Genomic DNA, 20,373 nt, shown 5'->3' with positions numbered 1-20,373 from the left:
TTCTACACATACAATTTTTTATTCAAAAAAATTGCTTATATCCAAGAATACAGCTTAAAAATCCTACAACTCATTTTAAAATTGACACACATGTCAGGTTTTATAATTTAAAAACATACCTTCATTTATATGAGGAGGCAAAGTGACAGACTGAACTTAAACTCAGAGGTACTCTACTGTAAATTTTCTCTCTTCAACTTTAAAGGCAATTAAGCTTTAGGGGAGGAAAAGTGTTTAGAAGCACTGACTTGTACGTTTGTGTTAAAAATTTTACTCCAAGGGGAGTTTCAGCCAACATGCCTACAGACCGAATATATTTAGGGTTTGAAATATCATAATAATGAGAGTATTATGTCACAATCTAACAATTTTATACATGTAACATTCTTATGCTGATACAATAGAAAGTATAACTGTAATGTCACTATAATATAAAAAAGCAATCTTTCTAAATTATTAATAAACTATCAATAATTGTTAAACATTTGGAATTAAGTTCAGAGGTTTCACCTGTATTTTAAACAGGCTGATAAAATATTTCTTTAATTTCATCTATCAACAAGTTCTGCCAAGAGAACACACTGGTCATAGCAAATACCCTCTTCCAACAAAACAAGAGAAGACTCTACACATGGACATCACCAGATGGTCAACACCAAAATCAGATTGATCATATTCTTTGTAGCCAAAGATTGAGGAGATGAAGTCAGCAAAAACAAGACCGGGAGCTGACTGTGGCTCAGATCATGAACTCCTCTATTGCCAAATTCAGACTTAAAATTGAAGAAAGCAGGGAAAACCACTAGACCATTCAGGTATGACCTAAATCAATCCCTAATGATTATACAGTGGAAGTGAGAAATAGATTTAAGGGATTAGATCTGATAGACAGAGTACCTGATGAACTATGGACGCAGGTTCATGACACTGTACAGGAGACAGGGAGTAAGACCATCCCCAAGAAAAAAAAAATGCAAAAAAGCAAAATGGCTGTCTAAGGAGGCCTTACAAATAGCTGTGAAAACAAGGGAAGCGAAAAGCAAAGGAGAAAAGGAAAGATATACCCATTTGAATACAGAGTTCCAAAGAATAGCAAGGAGAGATAAGAAAGCCTTCCTCAGTGATCAGTGCAAAGAAAAAGAGGAAAACAATAGAATGGGAAAGAACAGAGATTTCTTCAAGAAAATTAAGAGGTACCAAGGGAATATTTCATGCAAAGATGGGCTTAATAAAGGACAGAAATGGTATGAACCTAACAGAAGCAGAGAATATTAAGAGGAGGTGGCAAGAATACACAGAAGAACTGTACAAAAAAGATCTTCACGACCTAGATAATCACGATAGTGTGATCACTCACCTAAAGCCAGACATCCTAGAATGTGAAGTCAAGTGGGCCTTAGAAGCATCACCACAAACAAAGCTAGTGGAGGTAATAGAATTCCAGTTGAGCTATTTCAAATCCTGAAAGATGATAATGTGAAAGTGCTGCACTCAATATGCCAGCAAATTTGGAAAACTCAGCAGTGGCCACAGGACTGGAAAAGGTCAGTTTTCATTCCAATCCCAAAGAAAGGTAATGCCAAAGAATGTTCAAATTACTGCACAATTGCACTCATTTCACACACTAGTAAAGTAATGCTCAAAATTCTCCAAGCCAAGCTTTAGCAATACGTGAACTGTGAACTTCCAGATGTTCAAGCTGCTTTTAGAAAAGGCAGAGGAACCAGAGATCAAATTGCCAACATCTGCTGGATCGAAAAAGCAAGAGAGTTCCAGAAAAACATCTATTTCTGCTTTATTGATTAGTCCAAAGCCTTAGACTGTGTGGATCACAATAAACTGTGGAAAATTCTGAAAGAGATGGGAATACCAGACCACCTTATCTGCCTCCTGAGAAATCTGTATGCAGGTCAGGAAGCAACAGTTAGAACTGGACATGGAACAACAGACTGGTTCCAAATAGGAAAAGGAGTACGTCAAGGCTGTATATTGTAACCATACTTATTTAACTTATATGCAGAGTACATCATGAGAAACGCTGGGCTGGAGGAAGCACAAGCTAGAATCCAGATTGCTGGGAGAAATATCAATAACCCCAGATATGCAGAAGATACCACCCTTATGGCAGAAAGTGAAGAAGAACTAAAGAGCCTCTTGATAAAAGTGAAAGGGGAGAATGAAAAAGTTGGCTTAAAGCTCAACATTCAGAAAACTAAGATCATGGCATCCCATCACCTCATGGGAAATAGATGGGGAAACAGTGGAAACAGTGGCTGACTTTACTTTCTTGGGCTCCAAAATCACTGCAGATGGTGACTGCAGCCATGAAATTAAAAGATGCTTACTCCTTGGAAGGAAAGTTATGACCAACCTAGACAGCATATTAAAAAGCAGAGACATTACTTTGCCAACAAAAGAAGGTCCGTCTAGTCAAGGCTATGGTTTTTCCAGTGTTCATGTATGGATGTGAGAGTTGGACTATGAAGAAAGCTAACTGCCAAAGAATTGATGCTTTTTAACTGTGGTGATGGAGAAGACTCTCGAGAGTCCCTTGATCTGCAAGGAAGTCCAACTAGCCCATCCTAAAGGAGATCAGTACTGAGTGTTCACTGGAAGGACTGATGTTGAAGCTGAAACTCCAATACTTTGGCCATCTGATGCGAAGAGCTGACTCATCTGTAAAGACCCTGATGCTGGGAAAGATTGAAGGCAGGAGAAAAAGGGGATGACAAAGGATGAGATTATTGGATGGCATCACTGACTCAATGGACATGAGTATGGGTAAACTTCAGGACTTGATGATGGACAGTGAGGCCTGGAGTGCTGCAGTCCATGGGGTCACAAAGAGTCAGACACGACTGAGCAACTGAACTGAACTGATCAGGTCACTAAATCACAGTGTCAATTTCATATGACCAAATACAGGCATATCTCAAGATATGATGGATTCGATTCCAGATCACTGAAATAAATACTGCAATAAAGTGAGCCACATGAATATTTTGGTATTCCAAAGCATATAAAACTTATGCTCACACTTACTGCAGTTCAGTAAGTGTGCCATATATCCAAATAAAACAATGTATATGCTTTAACTAAAAAATACTATCTTGCTAAAAAAGATGCCAATAATCATTTGACAACCCATGGTTGCCATAAACCTTCAATTTGTTTAGAAAAAAAACAAAAAAAGTGTAAGATCTGTGAAAAATAAAAAAAAACAAGGTATGCCTTTATATATAATGAATTGAACATGATACAGATAAGAAAATGAATATATTCTAAAAGGTTTCTTAGAACACTTTCTAAATAAGTCTATAAAGGAGCATTTTCCAAAGGCTGGCTGTACAACAGAATCATCACTTAATTAAAATAAATAGCTGCTATCCAAAAGTCTACAAGCAATAAATGCTGGAGAGGGTGTGGAGAAAAGGGAACCCTCTTACACTGTTGGTGGGAATGCAAACAAATACAGCCACTATGGAGAACAGTGTGGAGATTCCTTAGAAAACTGGAAATAGAACTGCCATATGACCCAGCAATCCCACTCCTGGGCATACACACCGAGGAAACCAGATCTGAAAGAGACACGTGCACCCCAATGTTCATCACAGCACTGTTTATAATAGCCAGGACATGGAAGCAACCTAGATGCCCATCAGCAGACGAATGGATAAGGAAGCTATGGTACATATACACCATGGAATATTACTCAGCCATTAAAAAGAATTCATTTGAATCAGTTCTAATGAGATGGATGAAACTCGAGCCCATCATACAGAGTGAAGCCAGAAAGATAAAGACCAATACAGTATACAAACGCATATATATGGAATTTAGAAAGATGGTAACAATAACCCTATATGCAAAACAGAAAAAGAGACACAGATGTACAGAACAGAGTTTTAGACTCTGTGGAGAAGGCGAGGGTGGGATGTTCAGAGAGAACAGCATTGAAACAAGTATACTATCAACGGTGAAACAGATCATCAGCCCAGGTTGGATGCATGAGACAAGTGCTCAGGGCTGGTGCACTGGGAAGACCCAGAGGGATGAGATGGGGAGGGAGGCGGGAGGGGGAATCGGGATGGGGAACACATGTAAATCCATGGCTGATGTTAATGTATGGCAAAAACCACTACAATATTGTAAAGTAATTAGCCTCCAACTAATAAAAATAAATGGGAAAAAAAAAATAAAATAAATAAAGATTCTCTAAGATTGACTATAGCACCAGAAGTCTAGGATATTTTTTAGTATGTTCCTCCAATTGAGATGTACAGTGAAGTTTAGAAAACTCTGCATTAGAGGATTTATTAAAATAAATCCAACAAACAAACTTAGTCTAACTTCCTGAAATTCTCTAGTATGATGTCCTCCTTATACTGCAGATTTCAAACCATATTCCTGAATGCTGAAGAGGTGAAAGCCCTCTAAAGCAACAAGTCACACAACGTTAATAAAGAAAAAAGAGAGACTTCCCTGGCAGTCCAGTGGTTAAGACTCTGTGCTCTCAATGCAGGCAGCACAGGTTCAACCCATGTCTGGGGAACTAAGATCCTGCATAACACAGTGTACTGCAAAAATAAATAAGTAAATAAAAGGGGGGGGCGGGGGGGGAAGGCTTCTCAAAAGGGGAAAAGCTGTATAACTAAATAGGTCAGTTCCTTAAAATAGAACCAACTCTATTTAAATAAAAATACCAATTATTAACATGAATATTTAGCATCCTTGTTTTAATTAAAGCAAAAAAGCAACTCAAATCAGTTATGTGCTCGACAGCTTTTAGTCCAGCTTAAGGACTATTTAGCCACCCACACAGCTAAATACTACTACTCTGGGAAGTGCAACCCAGATGTGCTAATGAACACATTTCAGTAATTAGAAAAGCCTCTACCTGATGGTGCACTGGATCCTGCTGCACTGTCATCATTCGAGGCGGGAACTGATCCATGTTCTGATGTTGGGTATATGCTGGTTGTGGCATGCCATCTCCAGGAAACCCACTAAAAGAGATGAGCAGTCCACTTTTTACCCATTCAAAAACACATCATTCTTGGCCACATTTACACTACAGAAACTTACAGAATGCTGTTCAGGAGTTGTTAACAATCAACATTTTACTGAATCATTTACTTATTTGCCTATATTAATTTAAAAACTCAGCATTATTTCCAAAATAAAAGTCATTTTTTATTGTAAATCGGACAGGATCCCCTCCCCATTCAGAAGAAAGCCCCAAATACCACACTTTTAAAAAGAATTTTAGAAGACGCTATATGAAAAATGACTGTTAAGTGTTACTTGCATTATGCCTTGTAATGACTACCAAAGTTCTATCTGCTGAGGAATCGAAAGAAAGAGACGTACAAGGATGCCTGTGGAGGAGAGGCAGTGGGCGCGGCCACAGAAGGTGCGGCGGCAGCAGCAGGCGTAGTGGGCACAACAGCGGCAGGAGCAGGTGTTGTGGTGGCCGAGGGGGCAACAGCATCTTCTTTCTTGGATTCTTCCACAGCTTCTGGCTCATCATCATAATCAAATCTATCAAGTAGCTTCTGCAAGAGGTATGCCAATATTCTGTTTTAAAATTCAGGCTGTGATTCACTGCACAAAAAAACTTCATAAAAACAGACATTCACCATCATCTATAATTCTGCTAAAAGCTGTGATGTACAATTTCCTCTTCCCACATGCCTCTTAGGGACTTTGTCGCATAGACAATTTTTACACAAATGCCACTCTGAAAAGAAGACCCTTTTAAAAATGGTTTTTCTTCCAATTCTAAACACAGTGTTTCCTTTCTATTTTCTATATTATAACTAATTTAGCAGTAGAAAGATTTTACAAAAACATTTCCCTAGACAAGAAACTGTGCACATGAAAATGGATATACATTTTTGGTCGGCTTTGTAAAATGTACAAAAAGAAAGACCATCTTATCCAATCTTATAAACATCCACTTATAAATTCTGCTCACTCAAGAATATGAAAGAAAGAGAACGGCACAGAAAAGGCTGCAAAATCTACCTGTGCCCTTGCTTCTTTCTTAAAACTTCACAGCTCACCTTTTACCAGAAACTTCCATTAAAACAAAAACAGAAAACAAAAACCAATCAGTGTACTCCACAGGATCACATGTCTAGAAGAGCCATTATTTGAAATATGATTACATTTATTCAGAATAAGGAATCAAAGTATTGGGCTAAGCCAAAAGCTTGTTTGGGTTTTTCCTTACAATGTTACACAACCACTACTGTGTTTTGGTAGATTATACATAACACTTCATCACATGCAATGTGATGCATGCAATGTAGATACAGTTTCCTCTTCTTATAGACAAGGATACTAAGGTCAGGTAATTAAGAAACATTAATTTCTTGATATCAATAACCTCAGATATGCAGATCACACCACCCTTATGGCACAAAGTGAAGAACTACTAAAGAGCCTCTTGATGAAAGTGAAAGTGGAGAGTGAAACAGTTGGCTTAAAGCTCAACATTCAGAAAACTAACATCATGGCATCCTGTCCCATCACTTCATGGCAGATAGATGGGGAAATAGTGGAAACAGTGGCTGACTTTATTTTTCTGCACTCCAAAATCACTGCAGAGGTGATTGCAGCTATGAAATTAAAAGACGCTTACTCCTTGGAAGGAAAGTTATGATCAACCTAGACAGCATATTAAAAAGCAGAGACAATACTTTGCCAACAAAGGTCCGTCTAGTCAAGGCTATGGTTTTTCCAGTGGTCATGTATGGATCTGAGAGTTAGATGATAAAGAAAGCTGAGTGCCGAAGAATTGATGCTTTTGAACTGTGGTGTTGGAGAAGACTCTTGAGAGTCCCTTGGACTACAAGGAGATCCAACTAGCCCATCCTAAAGGAGATCAGTCCTGGGTGTTCATTGGAAGGACTAATGTTGAAGCTGAAACTCCAAGACTTTGGCCACCTGATGTGAAGAGCTGACTCACTGGAAAAGACCCTGATGATGGGAAAGACTGAGGGCAGGAGGAGAAGGGGACGACAGAGGATGAGATTGTTGGATGGCATCATCGACTTGATGGACATGGGTTTGGGTAAACTCCAGGAGTTCGTGATAGACAGGGAGGCCTGGCGCGCTGCAGTCCATGGGGTCACAAAGAGTCGGACACGACTGAGCAACTGAACTGAACTGAATTAAGAAACATAACCTAGACTGTACAGTTATATATAGTAGAGTCTAGATGTGGACAATGGTCTTTTTCTAACCTCAGTCCCTGGCATTCAATAAGGCAGTCTTTTCTCTCAGGGTATGACCTTCCCGTTCATGGATTTCCAATCTCAAACTCCTAAATTTGTGTTGTTCTGTGACAGTTCTGCCCGGAAATTCTGGTTCTACTTTACTGGACAACAGATTTCTAAATTGCTTCTTTCTTCATAATTCTGGGCCACATGATTAAAAGTTCTGATTATAATAGAGAAATCCAACATGGCCCAGGCACCTTGCTGCTTTATGCACAGGAGGTTAACTTAACCCTCAAGGCAGTGGGAAAAAAAAAAAGGTACTACCATCACTCTTTGACAGAGGTATATAGTGAATAATTAAATAAGTCACATCAGTAGAGTCAATGACAGGAGCCAAAACTAAAGCTCAGGTCCAGGGCGTCCCCGATGGCTCGGGGTGGAGACTGCCTGCCAGTGCAAGAGACACAGGTTTGATGCCTGGTCTGGGAAGATTCCACATGCCGTGGAGCAGCTAAGCCTGTGTGCCACAACTAAGAAGCCTGTGCTCGAGAGCCCCAGAGCTGCAGCTACTGCAGCCTGCATGTCCTAGAGCCCGTACTCCACAGCAAGAAAAGCCAACCTGAGGAGACTGGAGAGTAGCCACCACTTGCTCCAACTAGAAAAAGCCTGCACAGTAACGAAGACTCAGCACAGCCAAAAAGAAATAAAATTTAAAAAACAAAACAAAAAAACTTAGGTTTAAACTATCTACAAAAACAAACAAAAAGAACTCTCTGCAGTTTATCACATATAGACATGTTCCTTAAAAGTTTTACGATTCATACCTATTGCTTTGGGAAAACATCTGAAGCAATTAAAAAATTTAACTGAGCCCTACTATCTAAAAAGATATTTCTGTTGCTTTTAAGGAAATTGAAGATCTATGAAGCAGCTGAAACAGACAAGCTGTTCCTAGTCAGCTGTTTGACTAGCTTAAAATAGACCTTTTCAGTCAAAAGCAAAGCACAAAACTCCTTTTTCTAAACTTAATGTGACTAACACACATGGGTCAACCCACTGAAGATAAAGCACTAGAGAGTCAGCTGCAGCTCAAACGGACAAAACGTGAACCCACTGCTGGCACTGCTACTAGTCAACATTCTTTTTTCCTGAAGTCCTAGCCATCAGACAGTGAAAAAAAGAAAGGTCTAGATGTTGAAGGGGAAAAGTCAAATTTAGCAGCCTACAAAATCTGAGAACCAACTAGAAAAACCAAGATAATTTACAAGATAACATAAAAATTCAATAGTTTCCCTCGACAGCATCAACTGGGCTTTCTGGGTGGCAGCAGTAAATAATCTGCCTGGAATGCAGGGGCCACCAGTTTGATCCCTGGGTTGGGAAGATACCCTGGAGGAGGAAATGGCAACCCAACTCCAGTATTCTTGCCTGGAGAATCCCATGGACAGAGGCGGCTAGTGGGCTACAGTCCATAGGATTACAAAGAGTTGGACTTTCATGAAAGTGTTATGAAACACTAAACATGAAAAATGAGTAAATTATCTAAGAATGAATGAAACAAATATAAAAAAAATCAGAAACCTAGTAAATTGAGATTCTATATAAGAAATTATCAGTACTTCTTAAATTAACTTATAAATTCATAAAAATATATGCTAACACTCAGCTCATCTGGAAAAGCATGCTGTGATGGTTAACTGTATACGTGCCAATGTGGCTAGGTTATGATGTCCAGTTGTTTGGTCAAATATTAACCTAGATGAGGTTTTGACAGTATTTTAAAAATGTGATTAAAGGGAATTCCCTGGTGATCCAGTGATTAGTACTCTGCACTTTCACCGCCATGAGCCTGGGGTTCAATCCCTGGTTGGGGAGCTAAGATCCTTTAAGCTGCATGGAGCAGCAAAGAGAAAGAAAAGTGACTAACATTTAAATTAGTGGGCTGTGAATAAAGAAACATCTTCCAAAACATGGGTGTGCCTCAACCAGTCAGTCAAAGGCCTTATAGCAGGGTTTCCCAAAGACGGCATTCTCAAGACAGCAACAGGAAAAATTTTGCCTTGCAGAATTTAGACTCAATACTGCAGCATTAACTTTAACCTGGATTTCCAGCCTGACACTCTAACCTATGCTTGACAATTACATGAACCAATCCCCCTTTGTGTGTCTGTGCCTGTAACTGGTTCTGTTTCTCTGGGACATACCCCAGACCAATTCACATGCCCAAGAATAGGCAAAGAATGTTTGAAAAGAATAAAGGCAGAAAACACATCTAGAAATGAACTGTAAGTTGCAAGTGTTTAAACTGCTATGATGCCTAAATAAACACAGATATTAGTGGGACAAAATGGTATCTAGAGACAGACATAGAAAAAAATGTATGACAAAAATTGTGAGGGAGAAGTGGCTATTTCCAAAAATATAAAGGTTTAACTATCTTGAACTATATGCTAATGTAAGTTCTTGATACATTGAGACAAACATAAAAAAAAAAAATATAAACTACTAGAAGAAATAGAAAATTTTAATACAAGTGGGGAGAATTTTCCTAATCACAACACAGAACAGAAGACTAAAAAACAAAACCACAGCACTTAACAATTTATGTTCACATATACAGAGGAAACAGGTCTGAAAAACCATACACCTATCAGTGGGACTGATTTCCTTTTTCACTTCAGAACTTTCTATATTATCTTCATTTTTTCCCCCTAAAAGTGTGTACTTATTTTGTACTCAAAAATTTTAATCCAACCTTCTTTTTTTTTCAACCTTCTTTTAATCAGTAGTCACTCATAAATCATATAGATAGAACAGCAAGCAGTAATTTGCATATGGATTCTTAATATTAACTACTAGCAACAGTTACTGTATCTCAGAATGCTAGAAAGAAACATATTTTAGAGATGATTAAAAGATAGTTCTTTCTAGAATTATCAAACTTCCGTGTTTTTTTTATACTGTAACTAGTAAAATGAAATTAAATTTTATATAGTCATATATAGATAAGACACAAACAGGTAAGAGTGGAGTTGTTTAGGCTAATGTTTCAACAGGAAGCTCTGAACTGTGCATCTTCAACACATCTATATACCGTTAGTAGGAGCTCCTTGAACATAACTAAGGCCCAAAAGAGAAGTCTGAAGACACTAAAGCAACCCAAACTCTCATATCATAGATAAGGTAACTAATGTTTTCAACAACGGAAAACAAAGTAACTTAAATGTCTTTCAACAGGGGAAATGGTTAAGCCGATGTGTCAATGTAATAGAATAATCCTAATGAGCACTCAGTACATGTGTAGATTTACATCTATTAACCTTAACAACAACCCAGAGATGTGAGGATTAAGATGAAAAATAAGCCAATTAGAAACAATGTGTATAAATATTTATGTATATAGATTAAAAATACCTATTTTTATATATGTATATACACACACATACACACAAACACACAGATACATAATGACCAAAAAAGAAAAGACCATATCCACAGGAAATCAATTCTGAAAAGATATACAGCAGAATGTTACAGTAGTTATCCTTGAGTAAGGGGGTTAATGGTGAATGTTCTGTTTCCTTTATACTATTTACTTTTCTCTTATATTGAAAATTTTGCAATGAGTATATATTACATTTATAACCAAGAATAAGAATCAATGTTTTGATGTCGAGGGGGAAAATCCCTCAAATAACTAAATGAACAATCCAGTTAAGTCAGAAAAGGGTTAACCTCTACAGAGTGACAGAAACAATGGGATGGGTTATGTGAGAGAAGCATACCTTGTCAAATGCAGTTTTTTGTTCAGGTGGGGGGAAAGCAGCTTTTTGTTCAGGTGGTTGTGTAGGAGCTGTCTTTAACTGAGCTGTGATAGCCTGAACCTGAGCCATCACAGCATTGTCAATGGCGGGAGACTGTGGTTTTGGAGGCTGTTGAAAAGTCTGAAGGATCTGCTGAAGCTTAAAGAATGGGAAAACTGATAAACCACACAACAAAGGATAATCATAGAATCAAAAGTTAATTCACTAAAAAAAATCTTAATGGTGAATCAAAATAGCATAGGCACGGAGGAACTTGGAAAAAGGAACCAACCTTTTAGTAATGGTTAAATTTATCGTGAATGAATGTATCAGGGATATAATGTGTGTCACTTAAGGTTAAAAGTATATGCTGATGACTTCAATGGTGGACAGTGATGGTCAGAGAGAAGAGAAAATACACTGAATTGTGAACAATGTATATATGTTTTCTGAAAAAGTGTAAAAAAACCATCTCCATTAATCCACATAATTTTGTAACTAGCACTGTGAGCAACTCCACCACCCTTAGAGCTCCGCAGTTCTCTCCAAAGGGCACATCATTCCTCAGTGTGCTGCTCCCGCGCTCACCTTTCCCACATTTCCCCTATTATCCTTGTGAATTTACCTTCCTCGCAAAGGCTTTTCCAGTAGAAATATTCCCTCCTCACAATGTGCTCGCTAACCAGGAATGTAAAGTAAGAACTGACAATAGTACCTAACTTCAAACTATTTAATCTTTGGATAGACAGTTTACCTGTTGACCTTGAGTTGTCTGAAACAGTTGGGCCACAGCAGCAAAAGCATCAGAGCTGGGCAACTGTGGTACAGTTGGTACAGAGTTCGCAGTGGCTTGTGGGGGTTCAGAAGCAACTTTAACTGGAGGTGGAGGTGAACCTAAAAAAGAAAAGATCATTAAGGCCTCAGAAAACTTTTAACTCATACATATTTCCTTTAAACTCCATTAAGCTTCTTTACTAAAACAAGACTCCATTCAGTTTAACATACAGTAAAAAGTATAGATTATGGTATTACAGCCTATACTGCAACAAGCACTGAATACTTTTATTAGAAATAATGATGGGAAGAAAACTTTATCTTCCAAGATGTAAACTCAAGTTTCCTTCTTACAGAAAAATTCCATCACTATAAACATATTTCAAACATTTCATGCACAAAAAATGATACAATTCTCTAAGCCCACAGACACACCTGACCTTACCTTCATTATTAGTAACATTTTCTGTTACTGGAGCAGCATTACTGGTTCCTGCTGCCATGTCCAAAAGAGGCTGAATAATTTCAATTTTGAATACTCCATTTTTTTGCCAAAGGTTCAATACACGAACTATTTTACTCTGTTATGTGAAAAAACATGAATATACAGTAAGTATTAGCATAAATAATTATACTTCTTATGAAAAGAGAGAACAAAACACCACAGGCTAACATTTCCATGCTATATCTGTTTCGTAAATAGAAAACAATCTATCATCAGAATTACAGCCTCATTAAACTACTCTAACTGGCCTTCCTTCAGTAGTGTAATCCAGGGTAAGAAACAGGGAGAGGAAAAAAACAAAAAATTAACCGAGAGAATCAAAAGAAATGCATTAGAATTACTTGAAATTTTCATATTTACGATTACAAAGAAACCAAAAATGCAGTTATCTAAGAAAAGTAAAATGAAGAACTTTCCAGGATGATTTTAATAGTTAAAATATATAACACAATTAACTGGCCTCTAATTGCTAGGTAAGTTGTTTTGTGGGCTACCAAATTTGAAGGAGATCCAGAGAAACTGTGTTATTCATGGTTGCAACTCTTATCTCCTACTCAAGGAATGATCTTTTCTCTTGTACATCTTTCCCACAAGAGCATTCCTCCAAGAATATAGAGAATCCATAACATGCAAATTTATATGTCATTTATTATACAGGCTCTAGTCTTCGTTATTCTGAGTTTACCAGTGTATTTCTCCTATCTATTAGAGTCTAGTTTTTCGTCTATATTTTTCTATCTTTTTATAGTACAGAGTAAAACCAGCTATAAATGTGAGGAATTAAATACAGTAGTCTAATTGCTAATGAATATCATTTATACTTCAACATCTCTATATGATGGGAAAAGTCAATGATTGGTCCATTCCTTCTGGAATAAACAACAACTTGAGATAAGCACTGTCCTCCTCTACTGCAGAATTTCTTTACCATTCAGTCACAAGACATTTTTCTAGTAACGTTTTCTTTAAAGCAAGATGATGTTCCTTTTGTATTTCAACAGTACAACATTTCTAAAGGACTTCACAAGAAAATAGATATGACTACTACAGAAAAAATCTGGGTTTTGTTTCAAGTTCACAGAGATCACTATGTGATTACCTTTCAAATACCTAATATACATATAAGAACAGAGTAAGAATACAAGTTTAATTTAAAAATTATAAACTATACCTTATCTTCAGATGGACAAAGATACAGATATTGGAATGTGGCAGTTATGTTTTTAGAGAATCTTGGCCCAAAAACATCTTTATCAGTTCCAAACTGATGACGAGACTGTCGCACAATTGAGTCAATTACATATAATCCTGGAACCTTGTATTCTGGTTTACACTACAAAGATTAAATGTAAAGTCAATACAAGAAAAGCAAACCACAATTTGACACCCACTAATCTCACTCTTATGAAACTATACATCCAAGGTTATTTCTATAGAAATAACTACTTAAGTTATTGATTTAAGTAATTAAATAACTACTTAAATGTTTAATTCTCTTACTGGCTAGCCTGTCAAGCTTCCCACAGGTCTGTAGAGAACTACCATTCTCTTGATGTTTCAGACTCCCAATATTTTACTTTTTTCTGATCCTTCTCTCCTCCCCTCCTCCAACTTCCTATAATCAGCATCACTTTATCAATTCTTAAGCCACGTCCATACAGATCTACTGATTATGGAAAAATCTACTCTCATTCATCCTGCTCAAAAAAATAACTTTTAACTTTTAAAATTATCAAAAAGCCAGTTTTAACCAAAATATTAACTTCGATTCTATTAAAGTACAGTATCAGAGAAACAAAACCCAGAAGGCGAAGTCATTCTTGGCCTTACAAATTGACAAGATAAAATGGACAGACACCTGCATACATTTCTGGTGGCACAACCTTTATGAAAAATAAGTTAGCAATAAACACAAAGCCTTATTTGATCCAACAACTCTATTTCTAGAAATTTATACTAAGGAAAACAGACTCCATATTTCCAATGCAAGGGGCACGGTTTGATTCCTGGTTGGGGAACTAAGATTCCACAAGCCACGTGGCATGGCCAAAAAAGTTAAGAAAAAAAAACAAAGGAACAGCTCTAGGTTGGGGGAGAAGACAAAGATGTCTAAGTCTCCTTTCTCAGCCCTTTACTGACACAGACATGTGCTAATGTTACATATGTTACAAAACAACATGTAACTGTAGAAGTGAAAAGTGGCTTAATTATGATGGGAGAAAGGCAAGTTGAAAACACCAGAGTGATTTCATTTGAAGTACTCCAAGATGAGTTAAATGTCAACAGAGTAGTCAAGGCAATGGGGAGAGAAGGCTCAAGCAGACAAAAACTATTTCAAATCCTGACTCACAGTAAGTACTCAATCAACAGTACTGCTATACATTTTTGTTTTGTTATGACACAAAAAACCAAGACTTCTAGTGACAACTTTTCTGTAGAGTGACTTTAGAAGCAATTATTCAAATTACAACTCACAAAGTAAATTACAAATACTGATCATAACTAAAATGAGGTAATAATAAAATGGATAGTTACCTTTTTGATGAACTTTTCTACTATTTGAACCACATGCTTATAAAGCTGAAGAGAATGAAAAGAATATCATTATCCAGCTGACACACTTTTCTGTTAATACATTTCCTATAATTAGAAAATACCTAAAACCTCAAAATTTGTACAATTTGAATAATTCTCAAGGTAATAACTGAAAGAACCCTGGTAAATAATCCATACTCAACAACTCAAAAAATTCTTAACAAATCAGAAAGAAACTATTAACTAAAACAGAAACTACAAAAATCCACCAAAAGGTTCTTTTCTTAGATGTTTAATCAATAAATCTTCATAGAACAGTTTATCAAGCGACTTTATGGGAGAGAGAACAATGGAATTGGAACTAAATAATGCAGTTTTTAAAGAGACTCACTTCTTTAAAGTGTGATCTTGGGTAAGATACTCAATTTCATGAAGTTTTTAAATAAAAATAAAGCTAATATGCCACTGATCTATTATGGTAAGAATTAAATGGAATAAAGCAAACAACAACAAAAACCTCTGTCATCCTGTTCCTTACTTCAATGAGTTCAACTTTTTTTTAGCACCACACATAAACCAGGTAATTATGTGAGGTGATGGATGTGTCAATTAGTATAAGGTAATCATTTCACAACGTACATGTGCATCAAATCATGCTCTATTACATACTACTAAATCTGTCAACTATACCTCAATAAAGTTAAAAGAATATAAAGAGGAAATACAACAAAACAGGTTTTGAAATATGTTACAATGTAGATGCATCATACAGTTATTATTATGTACTTTCAGCAAAACCTGGTTAGTGCTCTTTGATTAGGCCTGAACTACTTCACAATATGAAACCTCAAATTTAACAATAACATTTTCAACATTTTAAAAACACTGTCCAAATTAATATATTTCTTTTACTTTTACCTTTATAGCTTTAATAGCAGCTTTCGTGATGAGAATCATCTTGGCTCGAGAGATGGGAGGTTTCATATCCATAAGTGAAAAGAGCTTTAAAAAAAAAAAAAAAGGAAAAAAGTTTTAATTGGAAGTAAAATTAGAGGTTTACCCTTCATTTCGACAAATATATTTGTAACTAAAAGAATAATAAAATTTCTGAAACTAGGTTTAATAATTTGTCTGGTAAAGAAAAACCAAGAGCTTTCTTACATACTAGCATCACCACTTTGAAAACAGAATGGGAAAAGATTATGCTAAAATCAGCAAAAAAGGAGGAAAAGGTAAAAAAACTGTCAAAATCTGTAACAGAAAATTTATAAAACCCTACTGAAGAATTCAAAATTGATTTGAATGGAAACACACCGTGTTCCCATACTGAAAATGGCAATACTGTGACTCAATATTTAATATTTCAAAATCAAACCTCACTGAGACTTTGGAGGACTTCAAATAATTCTTATGTTCATTTGGAGATACAGATGTATTACATCAGGTAAGAAATTTAACATGCCATTATAAAACTTGAATTCACAATTTCTTGATTAGTCAGGAATAAAAATGACACCATATTTAACAAATTTCACCAAAGTAAATCCAACAATCAGGGAATCCCAGGAGATGAAACCACACAGGCACACTCCTTTTCCCTAAAGTTTAAGCCCAACCAAGATATAATGAGAGCCCATAAGAGTCATAAAGATAAAATTCTGACATTAAGAAGAAGCTTATATCTAGTTTCTTAAAATCTTGTTTTTGTTTTAACCATAGGCATATATATCTTCTAAAAATACTTTTTGAAATAAATTTCAGGGCTTTCTAAGCATTATCAATCTTACATGAATCATATTTCCATTTCTCTCCAACTAATGCTGGAATTTCAAATATGGAACCCCTAAGACATAGACCATCTTTACCAGACACCTACTAAGAAGCTACCCTGAAGAACAAAAGTCTCCTTTTTTAGAATAAATAGCCCTACCTGTCAACAAAATACTCTGGCAACAGAATTTTTGCAGCTTTTCAAAACTACAGACACAATGGGACTATAGATAGTGGTAACATTAATTTTTTAAAAAAGTATGCAATGCAAGATATGATCAAATAAGAACCAAAAACGTACTCTGTTTAAGCAGAGAAAAGTAGAATTTTTTGATAAATGATGCTAAGATGAATTTGCGTAAACCCCAGGAGATAGTGAAGGACAGGGAAGCCTGGCATGCTGCAGCTCATGGGGTCACAAAGAGTTGGACATGACTTAGGACTGAACAAGAACAACAAATACTAAAATACAGAGAATGGGAAAAACAAAGATACTAACACAGAGACTCATTTTTTTAAAAAGGCATTATCTAATTAAATAAGGTCATGATTTTTTATTTCCAAAACAATAAAAATTCTCTGTGAAAATAAATGCTCACTAATTGAAAAACAACTAGAGACAGTAACCTTTAAAACTATATAAACCAATGAGAAACTAAGAAACGATTTAAAGTATTTCAACTCCAATACAAACTGAAAAATATATGCAGCACACATTTTATAAAAGGGCATATTCTGCCCATTTCTAAGTTATTAAAGTTATTAAGACAGTTATTTATTACTACAGTTCTATTTCCTTTTCTGGATCTTAAAGCAGAGAAACAGGATACAAAAAAGTTTATACATGATCTTAAGAATAAGCAACAGCAAGAACTACTTTTCTGGCCATTAAAAGCTTAGCGAATCATATTTCTCTGAAGCCTAAGCCAGCACAAATACTCATTTAATGTCCCACATTCTTGATTATTTCTACAGTAAGGAACTCCCCATATTAAAAAAAAAAAAAAACCCCACAAAAAATCCCAGCCAACTGAGGAGACAAGACAGATTAGTGTTATCTTCTGATGAAATACTCTACAGTTTATTTTTAAGTCATTTATCTTAAAAAATTAAAGTACAGACTATACCATACAGCAGTATAACTATCAATCAGGCAATAAACCAGTAAGAGAGCATTCAAGTGCTACCATTTAAGAGACAGACAGAGGAAGGGTATTTATTCCACTAAAGAAGGCACAACTCAAGGAAAGAGGAAGAAATCAACACTAAGTGCATCATCTTATTTAATCATATTAATGATCAACATAGATTGTCAAAGCTGTTTTGAGCTGATACCCAAAGGGATTACATCTGCTTTCAAATGATTCCCAGAGAATGTGTCTGGACTAGAATTTGTTGATTGTAAGGCTCACAATCCTTAAGAGCGTCGGTTCAGTTCAGTCACTGAATTGTGTCCAACTCTGCAACCCCATGACTACAGCATACCAGGCTTCCCTGTCCATCACCAACTCCTGGAGCTTGCTCAAACTCATGTCCATTCAGTCAGTGATGCCATCCATCCATCTCATTCTCTGTCATCCCCTTCTCCTCCTGCCTTCCATCTTTCTCAGCATTAGGGTTTTTTCCAGTGAGTCAGTTCTTCACATCAGGTGGCCAAAGTATTGGAGTTTCAGCTTCAACATCAGTCCTTCCAATGAATACTCAGGACCGGTCTCCTTTAGGATGGACTGGTTGGATCTCCTTGCAGTTCAAGGGACTCTCAAGAGTCTTCTCCAACACCACAGTTCAAAAGCATCAATTCTTAGGCACTCAGCTTTCTTTATAGTCCAACTCTCAAATCCATACCTGACTACTGGAAAAACCATATAGTCTTCTCCTTATACAATGCTGCTTGCTGTAAATACACACAAAGACCATTAACTATGATGGAGAATGCAGGCAGAGTATCAAGTAGGCATCTGTGCTAATCTCTCTCTCTCTATATATATATATAGTATTGGTTCAGGGGTAACGATGAGACATACTGAATCTAACTTGGGATGCCTACTGAAAATCCAGGCAGAGATTTCAGCAGACTGGAATATGGATCTTGAAAAAGCACAGGTCCTGCTAGAAATTGAGAGGTTACAGAATCAAAACCATGAAGATGAGTAAGAAGGGAACAAAGATACAACTAATTACAGTATACCAAATATTTCAGTGTGGCACAGAAAAGGGGGCAACACAAAGCAACACCAGGACAAATGCCAGAAATTAAACCTTTAATGCTATAGTTTTTTTTCATATGGCTTGACTAGTATTACATCATGTGAAATGCCAGGCTGGATAAAGCACAAACTGGAATCAAGATTGCCGGGAGAAATATCAATAATCTCAGATATACAGATGACACCACCCTTATGGCAGAAAGCGAAGAGGACCCTAGAGGACCCTAACTCTTGATGAAAGTGAAAGTTGCTCAGTCATATCCGACTCTTGGTGACCTCATGGACTGTAGCCTGCCAGGCTCCTCTGTCCGTGAAATTCTCCAGGCCAGAATACTGGAGTGGGTAGCCTTTCCTTCCTCCAGGGAATCTTCTCAACCCAGGGATCAAACCCAGGTCTCCCACATTGTAGGCAGATTCTTTACCTGCTGAGCCACAAGGGAAGGCCAAAAGTGAAAGTGGAAGAGTAAAAAAGCTGGCTTACAACTTAACACTGAAAAACCTAAGATTATGGCATCTGGGCCCATCAATTCATGACAAATAGATGGAGAAATAATGGAAACAGTAACAGACTCTCTTTTCTTGGACTCCAAAATCACTGCAGATGGTGACTGCAGCAATGAAATTAAAAGACACTTGCTCCTTAGAAGAAAATTTATGACCAACCTAGATAGCATATTAAAAAGCAGAGATATTACATTGCCAACAAAGGTCCGTCTAGTCAAGGCTATGGTTTTTCCAGTAGTCAGGTATGGATGTGAGAGTTGGACTACAAAGCAAGTTGAGTGCCTCAGAATTGATGCTTTTGAACTGTGGTGTTGGAGAAGACTCTTGAGAGTCCCTTGAACTGCAAAGAGATCCAACCAGTCCATCCTAAAGGAAATCAGTCCTGAGTGTTACTGGAAGGACTGACGCTGAAGCTGAAACTCCAAAACTTTGGCCACCTGATGCGAAGAACTGACTCATTTGAAAAGACCCTAATGCTGGGAAAGATTGAAGGCAGAAGGAGAAGGGGATGACAGAGGATGAGATGGCTGGATGGCATCACTGACTCAATGGACATGAGTTTGAGCAAGCTCCGGGAGTTGGTGATGGAGAGGGAAGCCTGGCGTACTACAGTCCATGGGGTTGCAAAGAGTCAGACAAGACTGAGCGACTGAACTGAATGACTAGTATTATCATCTGCAACTGGGCAAGTGCTCAATAAACATCACTAGCTGCAGCATTCTCTTTGCTACTACACATCTGCATTCAGAATTAATGTGATCTGTCAGAAAACAAACAAAAAAAAAGTGTCAGAGCGGCCACAGAAAATGATGCAATTCTCTTACACAGGTTAATAGCAGCAGTAGGCCCCCAAAGGTACAAAACCTCCTTAGAAAGCATTAGTAAGAAAAACATACTTGCCAGCAACAGACACAAGTTTGTTTTTTTGTTGTCATTAGTTGAATGACTATTAGAAAACCTAAACATGAACACTGTTCTGCTGGGTGCCTGATATACAAAGTATTCTAAAAATTCTGGAAAAAAAAAAAAAAAAACACTCACAATGATCC

General features: G+C 36.9%; 1 protein-coding gene across 4 annotated transcripts in view; it reads right to left on the bottom strand.

The window, feature by feature from the left end:
• The window catches only part of SCAF4 (SR-related CTD associated factor 4), a 60,429-nt gene that overhangs the window by 23,323 nt on the left and 16,733 nt on the right, over nt 1-20,373 (bottom strand). For 2 of the 4 annotated variants that reach the window (XM_043892605.1, XM_043892607.1), the window contains exons 2-9: nt 15,762-15,845; nt 14,844-14,888; nt 13,480-13,641; nt 12,249-12,384; nt 11,784-11,923; nt 11,012-11,188; nt 5,371-5,555; nt 4,898-5,006 (exon numbers count right to left, since the gene is read on the bottom strand). In XM_043892605.1, the coding sequence (XP_043748540.1) occupies nt 4,898-5,006; nt 5,371-5,555; nt 11,012-11,188; nt 11,784-11,923; nt 12,249-12,384; nt 13,480-13,641; nt 14,844-14,888; nt 15,762-15,845 (1,038 nt within the window). The remainder of the gene's footprint in view (nt 1-4,897; nt 5,007-5,370; nt 5,556-11,011; nt 11,189-11,783; nt 11,924-12,248; nt 12,385-13,479; nt 13,642-14,843; nt 14,889-15,761; nt 15,846-20,373) is intronic. The other 2 variants (XM_043892606.1, XM_043892608.1) reach the window with 2 other exon arrangements.

The sequence above is a fragment of the Cervus elaphus genome, chromosome 31, assembly GCF_910594005.1.
Source record: "Cervus elaphus chromosome 31, mCerEla1.1, whole genome shotgun sequence".
In the NCBI taxonomy this organism is placed as follows: domain Eukaryota; kingdom Metazoa; phylum Chordata; class Mammalia; order Artiodactyla; family Cervidae; genus Cervus; species Cervus elaphus.
Note: the sequence above shows the minus strand (reverse complement) of the source record. Positions and strands in the feature narration are given on the sequence as shown.